The sequence below is a fragment of the Motacilla alba genome, chromosome 14 (genome assembly GCF_015832195.1).
Source record: "Motacilla alba alba isolate MOTALB_02 chromosome 14, Motacilla_alba_V1.0_pri, whole genome shotgun sequence".
Lineage (NCBI taxonomy): Eukaryota > Metazoa > Chordata > Aves > Passeriformes > Motacillidae > Motacilla > Motacilla alba.
The window spans coordinates 9,791,301-9,803,016 of record NC_052029.1 but is presented as its reverse complement, the minus strand read 5'-3'; the positions used below and the strand labels follow the sequence as shown (position 1 = coordinate 9,803,016).

At 42.6% G+C, this 11,716-nt stretch overlaps 1 protein-coding gene across 1 annotated transcript in view; it reads left to right on the top strand.

Annotated features, from left to right (window-relative positions):
• Positions 1-709: 709 nt before the first annotated feature.
• Positions 710-11,716, top strand: part of BAIAP2L1 (BAR/IMD domain containing adaptor protein 2 like 1) — a 35,447-nt gene continuing 24,440 nt past the window's right edge. The window contains exons 1-2 of the mRNA XM_038151197.1: positions 710-965; positions 9,099-9,174. Of these exons, the coding sequence (XP_038007125.1) occupies positions 915-965; positions 9,099-9,174 (127 nt within the window). The 5' untranslated portion in view covers positions 710-914. The remainder of the gene's footprint in view (positions 966-9,098; positions 9,175-11,716) is intronic.

Genomic DNA, 11,716 nt, shown 5'->3' with positions numbered 1-11,716 from the left:
CCCTTCAAGATAGTGCCAGTATTATTTTATCAGAAAGATACTCCAACTGGCATACTTTATTCTCACAATCTGGACAATTTATGGTCCACAAAAATTTACAGCTTCCCACAGCCTTCCTCACCACCCCTCTCCATGAAGGACTTGTAAGTCGGTTCACAGAGGAAAGATGACTGAGGGCAGTGTTTTATTGGGTGTGTATTTAAAACAAATAGAAAACTTCAGCGTGGAGCAGGAAGCTCGGGCAGTGCACTAGACCAGGACTCGGGAGAAAAACATTTGTGTCCGTTCCTGAGGGGGTCTCAGGAATGGGGGTCTCCCCCCTCTGCTCTCCCTCCTGAGGGTTGCTGTGGAAGGAAGCAGGGCGATCACCCCTCACCGCACTACCACCGCCAGGGCTGCGCTGATTCATCCGGACTAATTAATTCCTACAGAGCCCTCGCTTAATTGCTGGCAGGAAAAGTTTACCTCCGGCTTGGCGGGGCACTTAGCGCAGAGCTGCTGCCTGAGAGGACTTCCCTCCCCGCGACCCGGGTCGAGCTTTGGCAGCGGGGCAGGGGCTCGGCGGAGGGGAGCAGGGAGGAGGATGAGGATGGAGGATGAGGATGGAGGCGGCGCTCGGAGCGGGCGGTGGCGGCTCAGGTAGGGGCGGTCTGAGCGCTCCGCCCGCCCCGCCCGGCCGGGCCGAGCCGAGCCGAGCCGAGCCGAGCCGAGCCGAGCCGAGCCGAGTGCGGCGATGCGAGCCCGGCCCGGCCCTCCCCGCCCGCCGAGCCAGTCCTGCCGCGTCGGGAGGGCGGCGCTGCCCGGCTGGTTCCGCAAGTTTTTGACAGATTGTGCCCGGAACGCGAGGCTGCCGCGGCGCTGCGCTGCGCTGGGGCCGGGGCGCTCCGCAGGACCGAGGTCTCCCCGCCGGCACCATGTCCCGGGACCCCGAGGAGGTGAACAAGCTGACGGAGAACACGTACAAAGTGAGTGCGGGGCGGGGAGGGGCTGCCGCGGCCACCTTTGCCCCGGGGGCCGCGGGAGGCGCGGGGCAGCCGCGGCTCCTCACGCGGAAACGCAGCAAACTTCTAGCTTTTTTTTCTCTTTACTTTCTTTTTTTTCTCTCTCTCTTTTTTTTTTTTTTTTTCCTCTTAACTTTTTTTCTTCTTTTCTTGTCTGTTTGTTTTGTTGGGGTTTTTTCCCTTCTCCTTTTTTTCCCCGCTCCGGGAGGGATCCCGCCCGCCGCGCTCTGTCCGGCCGCTCCCCCTGCCCGCGGCCGGGGCTCCGCCGCAGCCCCCGGGCGGGCACGGCCGCGGCACCGCCGGGACAAGGCGGCTTCCAGCCTGGCTTCTGCCTCTCCAGCCGGCTCGGTTCAACAGCCAGCCCTAATTTCCTCGGCGTGTTTTGGTGATAAGGTGGTTTGGCGGTCCTGGTGGTTGTGGTCCTCTGCTTGAACCGTTTCTTCAGACGGGCCAGAGCCTAAAAGTGGCTTAACGATGAATTAAGTTGCTTGCCAGCGTCCCGAGCTGATAATCAGATTTATGATGGTGCACCCTAGCACTGCCTCAAAGTATCGACTGCTGTGGGTAGTTTATTTCATCTTGGGAGGCTTTTAAACTTTCCAAAATGCCTTGTTATTTGCAGAACTAAAAATATTTTGTTTATGTGCACCAGACATTTGTTCTGAACTCTTTCTCTCCCTATAAGCACACTCTTTCCAAAACACAGCAATTCTAATTGGGAAAAATTCCCTGGAGAATCATACTTTTGGTTGGGTAGTGAAGTAATCCATAGCTATATCTGTAATCCTCATTCTGTACAGTGTGTTGTACCAGAGAAAGCACTCAAATTTGCATGATTGAATGCATTTGCAAATTTAACTTACAGCTGCACTGCACTTGTAGCTTTGAGCCCTAAGGAAAGCTTTCTGATGGATTGTTCTATTTCACTATTTACTAAATTTTTCTGGTTTATTATCAAATGTTTTCTTATTTCTGAAGATATTGTTATCAGCATTTAAAGGTTTCCAAAAACATTTACTAGGAGTAAATTTTACTGTTACTTTTGTTGTTCTTCAACACGTATTTAAGTCGACTTTACCCCTTCCTTTAAGTAGTCCAGTTATACTAGGGTCATGTTGTATTTGCTGTTTATTTTCTTTGGATTTCGATATCAAATTCATGCAAAACTACTGAAAAAAATTAGATTATCTGGGTATAAATTTTGTCCTCTAGAACCAGAGCAGATAATCTTAAATAGTCTGGTGCTTTTTGCTATCAGTTACGTTTGTGGCAAGGCCGTAAGCAAACATAAATTCCCCTCTCAGAAGAGCACCCTGTAAATACAGGCTCACAGAGGAGAAACCTGGGAAGTTGACTGTTCAGGGCTGTGCCAACAAAGGAATGCTCTACTCCGTCTATTGACTTCCAGAATGCAGTCAAAACAGTTTTACAGAGGAGAGAGGAGATCTTCTGTGTGTTTTAATGGATATAATTTAAAATAGGCTTTAAAGGAATGAGAGACCTTTAAATAGCAAAACCTTCCCTGTTATTCAGTACTTCTTTCCTGGGAAAGTTTGCGATTTAGTTTTGTTTTCTTGACTGATTCAAAGGGATCTTTAAGATTGAAATAACCAGGAAAACCACAAAGGAATACAAAGTTAATGTTGACATTGTGATGAAATGTCTCCTCTGTAGGTATTTTGAGAGGTCTGGCATGTTGCATCACATAGCTCGTACTCACAGGCCTGGAAACCCTCCTGCCCTGCCCTCATTAAAAATTGAAACTTTACCCAGATAAGGTATAAAGGCTGCTTCAGATAGAGAATGGATCCGGGGCCCGCTTTAAAGCAGTTATTTCTCCATCAAGGTTGAAATCTTGAAAACAGTTGGTCACCCTTTAGGGGCAGGGAGCAGGAGCCTGTGTATTCAGCACTGGCTGGGACTGTAATCACAGCTCTGCCATGTAAAACAAATGAACACCTCTTTGTGCCCTGCTCCAGCCTGTGTGGAGAGAGTGCTCTCCTTTGTTCAGCAGTGCTCATGGCACTTCTGCCCTTGCCTGTGCCATCCCAGCAGTGCACTGTGTGAAGCACTGTGCTGGGATGGTAAAACCCAGAGCACTGCTTGGGCTTCTCCTGCCTGTAAAAAGAAAGGCTTGGTCAGGGGAAAAACCAGTTCAGTGCAGTGCAGTGATGCCATCTGTGCTGCAGGACCAAATACAGGCTTAAGACTTCTCAAAAAAAATCAAGTTTTGGGTGACCTGGAAAAATAATAGAAAATTAAATTGAATACCTTGCTGGCCTGCTATTTTCAGGGGGCTGAGGAGTGTTGTGTGATTTTTTTTTTCTTTCTTACAGTGCTAATCCACTGGATTTATTAAATACATAGTAACCTGTGTTATACAAAGCTTTAAAATATATTTTTACAGAAGTCAACAGGGGGCTGAGTAATGCCGTTTTATTTTTATCTTCTTCTTCCTTTCTTCTGGCAACAACACCAGAAAGTGAACACCTCAATGTTTTTCAGCTGACCTGACTAAATAAACAGCATAATTCACAAATGTGGGTGCACACACAAAAACCAGGCCTGACATATACCCTTTATGTAAGATCTGAAGAATCGCTCTAATGCATGATAGGAATGGCACGTGCACAGTGAGCCCAAGGGTGTGGGAGCCTGTGACTAAAGAGGGCCACAGCCTCCCTCCTGCCAAGGAGCTGCTCAGAGGTTCCCTGGTATGACACTGCCCTGCCCTGGCAGCTCCCTGTGGGGACGTGGGACGGTGTGGGGAGGCACTGTGGGGACCCCCTGACTCTCAGAGGGTCACCCCAGCAAAGTGGTTATGTGTCCCTGCAGCCTGCACAGGTTTTGTGCTCTAAGTGGGGAAAACTGTTTGGCATCCGGCTGTGACACACGGAGTGCAGGGGAAAGGGGACAGGGCAGGGAAATGCTGAGGTACAGACCTGTCCTTCTGCCTGGATGGGCCAAGGGCTGGGCAGGCAGCTCAGACTGTTCCTGTGGGGTGAGGTTTCCAGAGCTCTTGATAATGGCATGATTTGTGTTGCTCATCTTGGATTTAAGCTATAATTCTCTGTATTCAAGTGATTCTTACCCAGAAATTTTGATTATCAACCAAAGCACAATTTAAAAAAAACCAAAACACTTCTCTAAAAAAAAAACCAACCTTTGTGTTTTCCAGAGGCATTGAGAATTACTTTGGTAGGCTATATTTGTTTACCACAGAAATAGATCTGATAAATTCAGTTTAAAGTCCTAGATTCCATATTTCTATATTTTAAAAAGACTCACAATTATATTAAGCTACTGGATTTATGTATGAAACTTCAAATTCACCTATGGTCCCAACACAAGCTGCAGTCAGGCTGTTGCTTTGCATCCCTGCATTATAAATCTAACCTGGGGGAAGAGGAGCCTTTGGGAATTTGTATAAAATCCAGTTCTTCCTCAGTATAAATTATCTCTTCTGCCCGTATTTAGAGTTATGCCTACTTGAGGTCTATCCTTGGGCATGTGTTCATAACCTGAAAAGGTTTGTATTTGAAACACACTGATGGATGATGTATTAATGTTTCTCTTAAACAAGAAATGTTCCATCAAGACGACTAAGAATTAGTCATAAGAATTAGTCTTTTTGAATAAACACTGGCATCTTGATTTAGTCTTTTCCATTCTGTTAAACCTGTTTTTAAATAATATTAAGCTAACATACAAATTAGATATCTTAGCATGAGATGTGCTGAGGGCTCAACTGTGCCCTTCTGAAATCTGTGTTATGGATTTCAGGAGCTAAAGGAGGAGATGAAGTGCACTAATGTACAAAATGCTTCAAGTACAGTAGAGCACAGTATCATTTCCTTTTTGTACACTTTTTGAATCTTCTCAAGGGGGGTCTCAGACATTGTGTGGGAACACTAGAGACTTCTTAAAATTTACTCATTTTCAGATTGAGAAATAACAATTTAAACTAAATCACCAGTAGCTATACAGAGCCTAGCTATGAACAGCTGTAGTGATGGTGATAGGAGTGATGGTAGACATCAAGATCTCCTTTTCTCTGGTCGTTTTCTAATTTCAGAATTCTACCCAAATACATTGTTATTCACTCTTGCAAGAGTGCCTGCAGGATGTAAACTTGAAACTGCAGGGAGTCTATGCATTGTTTAGTTGTGTTCATACCTGCTGAGCTATTGTTCAGCGAGGTGTGTCTTTAAGTAAAAAGCAAAGCTGAGCATTTACAGGAAGGCACTTTTACAATGGCTGTCATTTGGTTTGAAGATTAGCCTTGTTTATGTGACTATCAGGAACTGGGAAGATTTAATACCCACACACAAGTGGAAATTCAGGGTTTCTTCCTCTTTAGCCAGCTCCGTGCTACCAGGCTGGATAACTCACCCTGGTTTCATGTGGTGAAAGGAACACAGCAACTCTTAGAACAGATTCTCTGAGGATTTAATGACTCAAACCACCAGAATAGGTTTCTCTTATGCTTTTTTCCCTTGGAAGGTCGCTTTTGCCAGCTCTAAAGGTCTCTGCATAAAAGATGTTTCCAGTTGCCTGTTTTGTAAATGTTTCCCTTTATTTCCATTCATCCTAAATAATAGAAAGCTGTAGGATCTGATCATGTGCCTCTTCTCCTCGTTAATTATTCTGTTCATGAGAGGTAGTGTGTCACTGGAATATAGGACACACGATTGACAATTAGGAGGCCCTGTTTGTGTGCCTCACTGTATGGGCAAATGATGTGTTGTGAACCACTTTATCCCTCCCAAGCTCTCTCTCATTTGATGATGTTTATTTGGATTAAGACAAAGGTTTTATTTGCATGTCCTTGTACACCAAGGCAGATAAAAATACTGTTATTTTCTGAGACTTTTGACAATTTTAAGTTCATTTTTCTCCTGATCAGAAATTTTTCTTTGTTCCTCTGTCCTCCTTTTTGAGAAGTTTTGAGATCTGACTTTATTGTATGACTTGAAATTCTGCACTGGTGTTCAGTCCCACTCATTTTTGTGACCTTTTCTTTGGACTAAAAGTAGAAGAAGCTATAAAGCTGTAAGACATGGTAAGAAAAAGTAGCTGTACAAATTGATTGGAGTTGCACTTGTCCCCTATAACTTCTGAAGTTGAATAAAATACTACAGTGATTTTAATTTATCTGAAATGTCTTGGTAATATCAAATCTATAGCTCATTCTGAAGAGGGAGTTGCCTGTGACAGTTTCCCTTTTTGATAAAGTGCTCCAGATACTTCTCCTGGACTTCAAAGACAGCCAGTGGTTACCTGTGGTTAACTGTGTAGAAAGACCACTAGAAGCATGGCCAGTTTTTTTGTTTGCTTTGGGAATCTAGTCTTCAGTAGAAAGGAAGAAGATCACATATTATATTTTTTTCCTAATGCATGAAAGGGAAATAATCAGAGAATTATTTCATCAGGTCATCTTGGAGACATGGCAGGGGGGTCAGGGAGAGTTAAGTTTGTCTATTGAACACAAACCCTTGATTGAGATGGGCCTTGCCCAGTGCTGGGAGGATCAGCTGATCCCATAAACCAATCTGGGAAACCAAGATTCCAAAGGGGAATTTCCATTGCCAGGGTTTTTGCCGTTTCTCGGGCGTTCACGTCCAGGGACTGGTTCTGCTAACAATCAACCTCTGTGGCCTGAAACCCTTCCAGAGCCTGCCTTGCTGATGGAGAAAAGATCCATGAGCTGTGCTCCTTCCAGCTGCTGCAGGCACTGGCTGTAAGTTGTTTCTTCACCTTTCCCAGTGGTTTCATGTACCTTGAGCAGCTGTGATGTCCTGGAGTTCTCCCTCGGAGTCCCCTGTGGTCCCCTGGACCTGCTGTGTCTGCAGAGAGGGGTCTGTGTCTGCTGGGCACAAACACCTCTCTGGGTCAAGAGGTCTGCTGACAAACAAGAGCTGTGGGGGCTGCTTCAGAGAGAGGAGCTGTTAAGGGTAATTTTATTGGGGTTTGTCCACTTCCTCCTGAATGGAAACAACTGGCAATCACTGGTTTGAAATCTGAATTAGAAGATGTCAGGGAAACTGGAATCTTTACCCCTAAATGCTTAAGACAGTCATTCCAAGAATCAGTACTTCAAGGCCAATAATTATCATGTTATTCTTAGAATTTTGGGGTAGGTGGCAATAAGGGGTTTTACTCTGTAATTTTTTGTTTTGAGGAACAGGATTAGCATAGGCAGAATCTTTCAAGATTATTTTCAGTATGGAGTGGCAATTCAAGGTGGCATTGAGATTCTTACTTGCCATGGATACATACCATCACGGTTCATCTTTTTTCCCCATATCCTTGAACATACAGGACTCTTTATCCTGAAACAATCACCTAATTCATCTTTTTTTTTTTTTTCTCCTTGTGATTCACTGACTCCATGTAAGTCAACAGACACCGTCTTTAGTACACAGCTGGGAAGAAATAGCAAAAAGTTGGAATAGGAAGAAACAACTTGCTCCTTGGAACAAGTGTCTCACAGTCAGTGTGCCTCAGCAAGGAGGAGAGCAACAGCCACAGCAGCAAATTCTGGAGCTGGGGCAGGAGGAGGGATGTTCCCAGACACCAGAGCCTGAATATCCATCCTGTTCAGTTGTTAGAATAGCCCTTGGCATTGTTGGCTCCACCTGAAACAGCTTTCCCAAATGATTTCTGGATGTGGTTTGTGAGTTAACACAAATCAAGGGCCTGGGGACAATAGCTGGTTTGTTTGCAGTGATTGCATTTGGGTGGGTGAGAGTTTAATGGGACAGACCAGAAAACAATCCCAGTTGCATTTAATTTGTACACAAAGGCAGTGAGGCCAGGTATTGTTGTTCTGTGGCTGCTTTTGATGTAATTTATGCTATACTATTATTGGAATCTAATAGTTTTATATATATTTTTAAATATCAATATTTTTTACTCGATATGACTGGTAAAGTGTTATTGGAGTTAATCCTTCACTTTTTGTGTTCAGTAGAATCCAGGTATAGTGCTGTCTTTGAAAAATAATAGAATTCTGTCTGCATGGCCTTGCCTGAAAAACAGACAAATGTGACAGTATTGCTGTTCTTTTGGGTCCCCCTGTGTACTAAACATAAATATTTTCATTCTGTTAGTAGTAGAACAGACAAAAGCTTGATAGTATTTCACTTGTCTTGAGTCTTGTATTTCCTGTAAACAGAAAGCATCTGTTTTGGATTCCTTGAATCTGACAGTTCTGCTGTGTAGTGAGTGGTGAGTGGTGTCATAAAAGTATTGCCATAAACATGGTAAGAATAACTGAATGGTGTCTACAGGAATCTCAGGATCTTCTTTTCACGACAGTATAATTTCACAGAGTAGTGTCAGAGCCATAGATTTGTTAGGAAGATTCTGGGGAAAGGAGGTTCAGAATCTGCAGGTTGTAGAATTTGCTAGGAATGAGAGCAGTCCTGCCTGGAGCTGCTGGATTTCAGATTCTGGTTGTTTCAGCCAGTAATTGTATTTGACAGTGAAAGCAGCTGCAGTGGGGTTTGTTTTTTTTCCCCTTCTATTTAAATAAGGTCATCGTTTTCATTTTCTTTCTGAAAAAAACCATGGCTTTGCACAAATTTCAAACAAACAAAAAACACGGCAAAAAATCCCAAAATGGCTAATTTCCCTAACTGCATCTGTAACACAGAAACCATAAAGAACATCTCTTCTTTACTTTTCTAGCATTTTTTAAAATTTATAACTCAAATCTTGAACCACTGTCAGAAAGTTGTCTGAATTTATAAAACAATTAGTGGATGAAGGTTTGTCTCTCATTCCAACATCACTACCATAAAAGATGGTCTTGCACAAGCTTTCATCACCCACTTGAAATCCTTTTGTATTATAAACACCCAGACTCCTTTTTACCCCTTGTTGCAATAGTTTAACTTTTTTTTTCACCATTTGTTGATATTAAATGCTGAGTTCCTTCCATCCTTTGTTTTCCTGTGTCTCTTAAATCCTCCAGTTTTCATCCATCCATGGACTTCTCAGTTGTGAACTAGGCCTGAGTGACACTGGGGTTAATACTGACACCCACTGTGGAATTGCCTTGGTTATAACACAAATTTTGTTTCCTTTCACTAGAATGTTATGGAACAGTTCAATCCCGGACTGAGGAATTTAATAAATCTGGGGAAGAATTATGAAAAAGCTGTTAATGGTAAGTTTTCCAGGTGCTACATTTAGAAAGAATGTTTAATTCTGTTAATTCTGAATGTTTAATTCTGAATGTTTAATTCTGAATGTTTAATTCTTTCTGTTAATATGAATATTAGAATATTCATATTGGATATGAGGGTTATGTATAGGCTTAATTCCCAAGTTGAACTTTGGATGTGTTTAATTAAGAGGAAAAAACCCCCAACTAACAAGCACAAGTATACAAATATATGCACCTTCTCTCCAGCCTTTTGGGGTTTTTCCACTGTCCTGGAGAAGTTGCATCACAAACACTTAGGCACAAAGCTCCTGCAAAATAAACTGAAAGTGGGTTTGAGTAACCCACATTGGAATACTAAGTGAAAAAAACTAAAGTTTTGTAAATTAGGTGTTATTTTTTTTCCTCTGAAAATACCTTTCAGAGATATTTCACATTCTTAGATCTGTTCTTGCTCACCTACACACGTCACTACTTAAGTAACCCTGAGTACAGAACAATGTGAATTAGTTCAAGTTGCAGGAGTGGACTGATTTGTTGTTGTTGTTGTCCATACTAATCCTGATGGTATCTTTTTCATTGAGTCAAAACCAGAATGAATTTGAATTTGAATCTAAGGACTAGTCTCTCAAACATTTTAGAATATAATTGCCTGCTTCCATTATTGACTTCACAGAAACAATCTGAGTAGGGCTTTCCAGGACTGGGCTCCAGACTCCCAGAGCCTGCACTGTGGGACCTGTCAGAGCCTGCTCATTTCCCCATGCAGACCTGTCAAACTGCTTGATATCATATTAAAACCATGTAAAATCTCTCTAATTTTGCCTCGCTCAAGCCTGTGGCACATCAGTCCTCTGAGAAATGGGATCCTGCAGAAGTAGTGCTTAGCCAAACAGACATTGAAATCTCTCTTCATGCAAATTTTAGACCTGGCTTGAGAAAAAGATAAAACCAAAGCCTGCTGGAGATGAAAATAGGGAAATGTTGACTTAATTGTGGCAGTGCTTAACGTGATGGATTAACATGTGGTTACCTAGTACCTGACCTTAGGAATTACAGGTAGTACCAGAAGGAATAACAAGTGTTTTCATATTCATTTGAAATATTTCTATACTGGTTTCTGAGGGTTCTGCTTTTCACACACTTTGCTGTTGATATGTTACATTTGGGCTCTTGTTACATATGCCTTCAAGCCTAGCTGATAAGGCATATCTAGCATGAATGCTTATTTTCAAATGAATATTTACAGTGTTGCAACAACTGTTGCAAAGTCATCTTTGGACTCTCATAAATTGGTAATCTTTTCACCATCAGCTCTGAGTGGTGTAAATAGATCTGTAACAAGGAGTAAATACTCTGTTGCTAATCAAACACTTTGCAGCTTTCCAAAAAAGTTGGAGTATGCTGACAAAGAACATAAAACTTACAAGAACTCCAGATATGTTTATAATGTATTTTTCTACGCTTTGAGGACAAAAGGTCAAAAAAACCTTCCCTTTCTGTAGAAATAATTTATATTCATAGTACTGGTGAAGGGACTATACAAGCAGGGCTCTTGATTTACCTTGGTTAGCACAGGGAAAATCACATATTTCCTTCCTTTTTAAGTGGTTGTATGAGGAGAACAGAGTGACTTGGGGCTGTCTTGACAAAACACAGATAGGAAGATTTGGACTGGCATGAAATCCTCTTGTGCAGGTGGCACACTGCTCCACCAGTAGCACCGGGATAATTCTTCTGCTCAGAAAGTTTGAATACAGAGCACCTGTGAGACAGTTCAGACAGAAATCACCCTTTTCTAATGCAACAGAGCCCCAAAGGGAATCTTTGTTTGATTTGGAAAATTTTCAGTCTTCTCGGTGAATATACTGTTATGCAACCAAAGATGTCACCTTACCAGAAAAAACTATTAAATACAGACCTGTAATTGGCAATTATATTCCTCTGAGAAAAAAAAAAGCAACTTTAGAGTCAACAGTGAGGCTCTGCTTGACTTTGACTTTAGGTCAAGAATGTACTACTAAAAAAATTATGACAAATAACTTCAATAAGTTATTTTTCACGTTAAAGCTTGCCAGTTTATCCTTGTTACTTCTTTTCTTTGTGGTGTGCAGATCAGTTCTAGGCACTGAAGATGCAAGGCAGCCACTGTGGACCTGTTCCCTGTGTAAGATTTCTCCCCACAGCCTCCCTGCAGCTTCAATTCCCACATTTCTGTGTTCATTCCAGTGAAACTGGCCTTGCTGTTTAAATCAGCCATAACCAGGAAATTATTAACTGGGAATAACTGAAAGATCATGGTGTATGTTATTGGTTCCTGTAACAGCCAGCTTTAGAGGGAAAGGATGATTTGTTTTTGAGGGGCTCCACATGTCCCTGGGACAGCTGCAGGTCCCTGGTGTCATGGCCAGTTGCCATTTCCCTGCTCTGCCTGGTCACCACAGGGAACCTCAGCACTTTTAGGAAGTTTGGGATTGCAGTTTGGGTTTTTCCAACAGTTTTCTCTGTACCCGGGAACTTCGCTGTGTCCTGACCAATGGCTTAC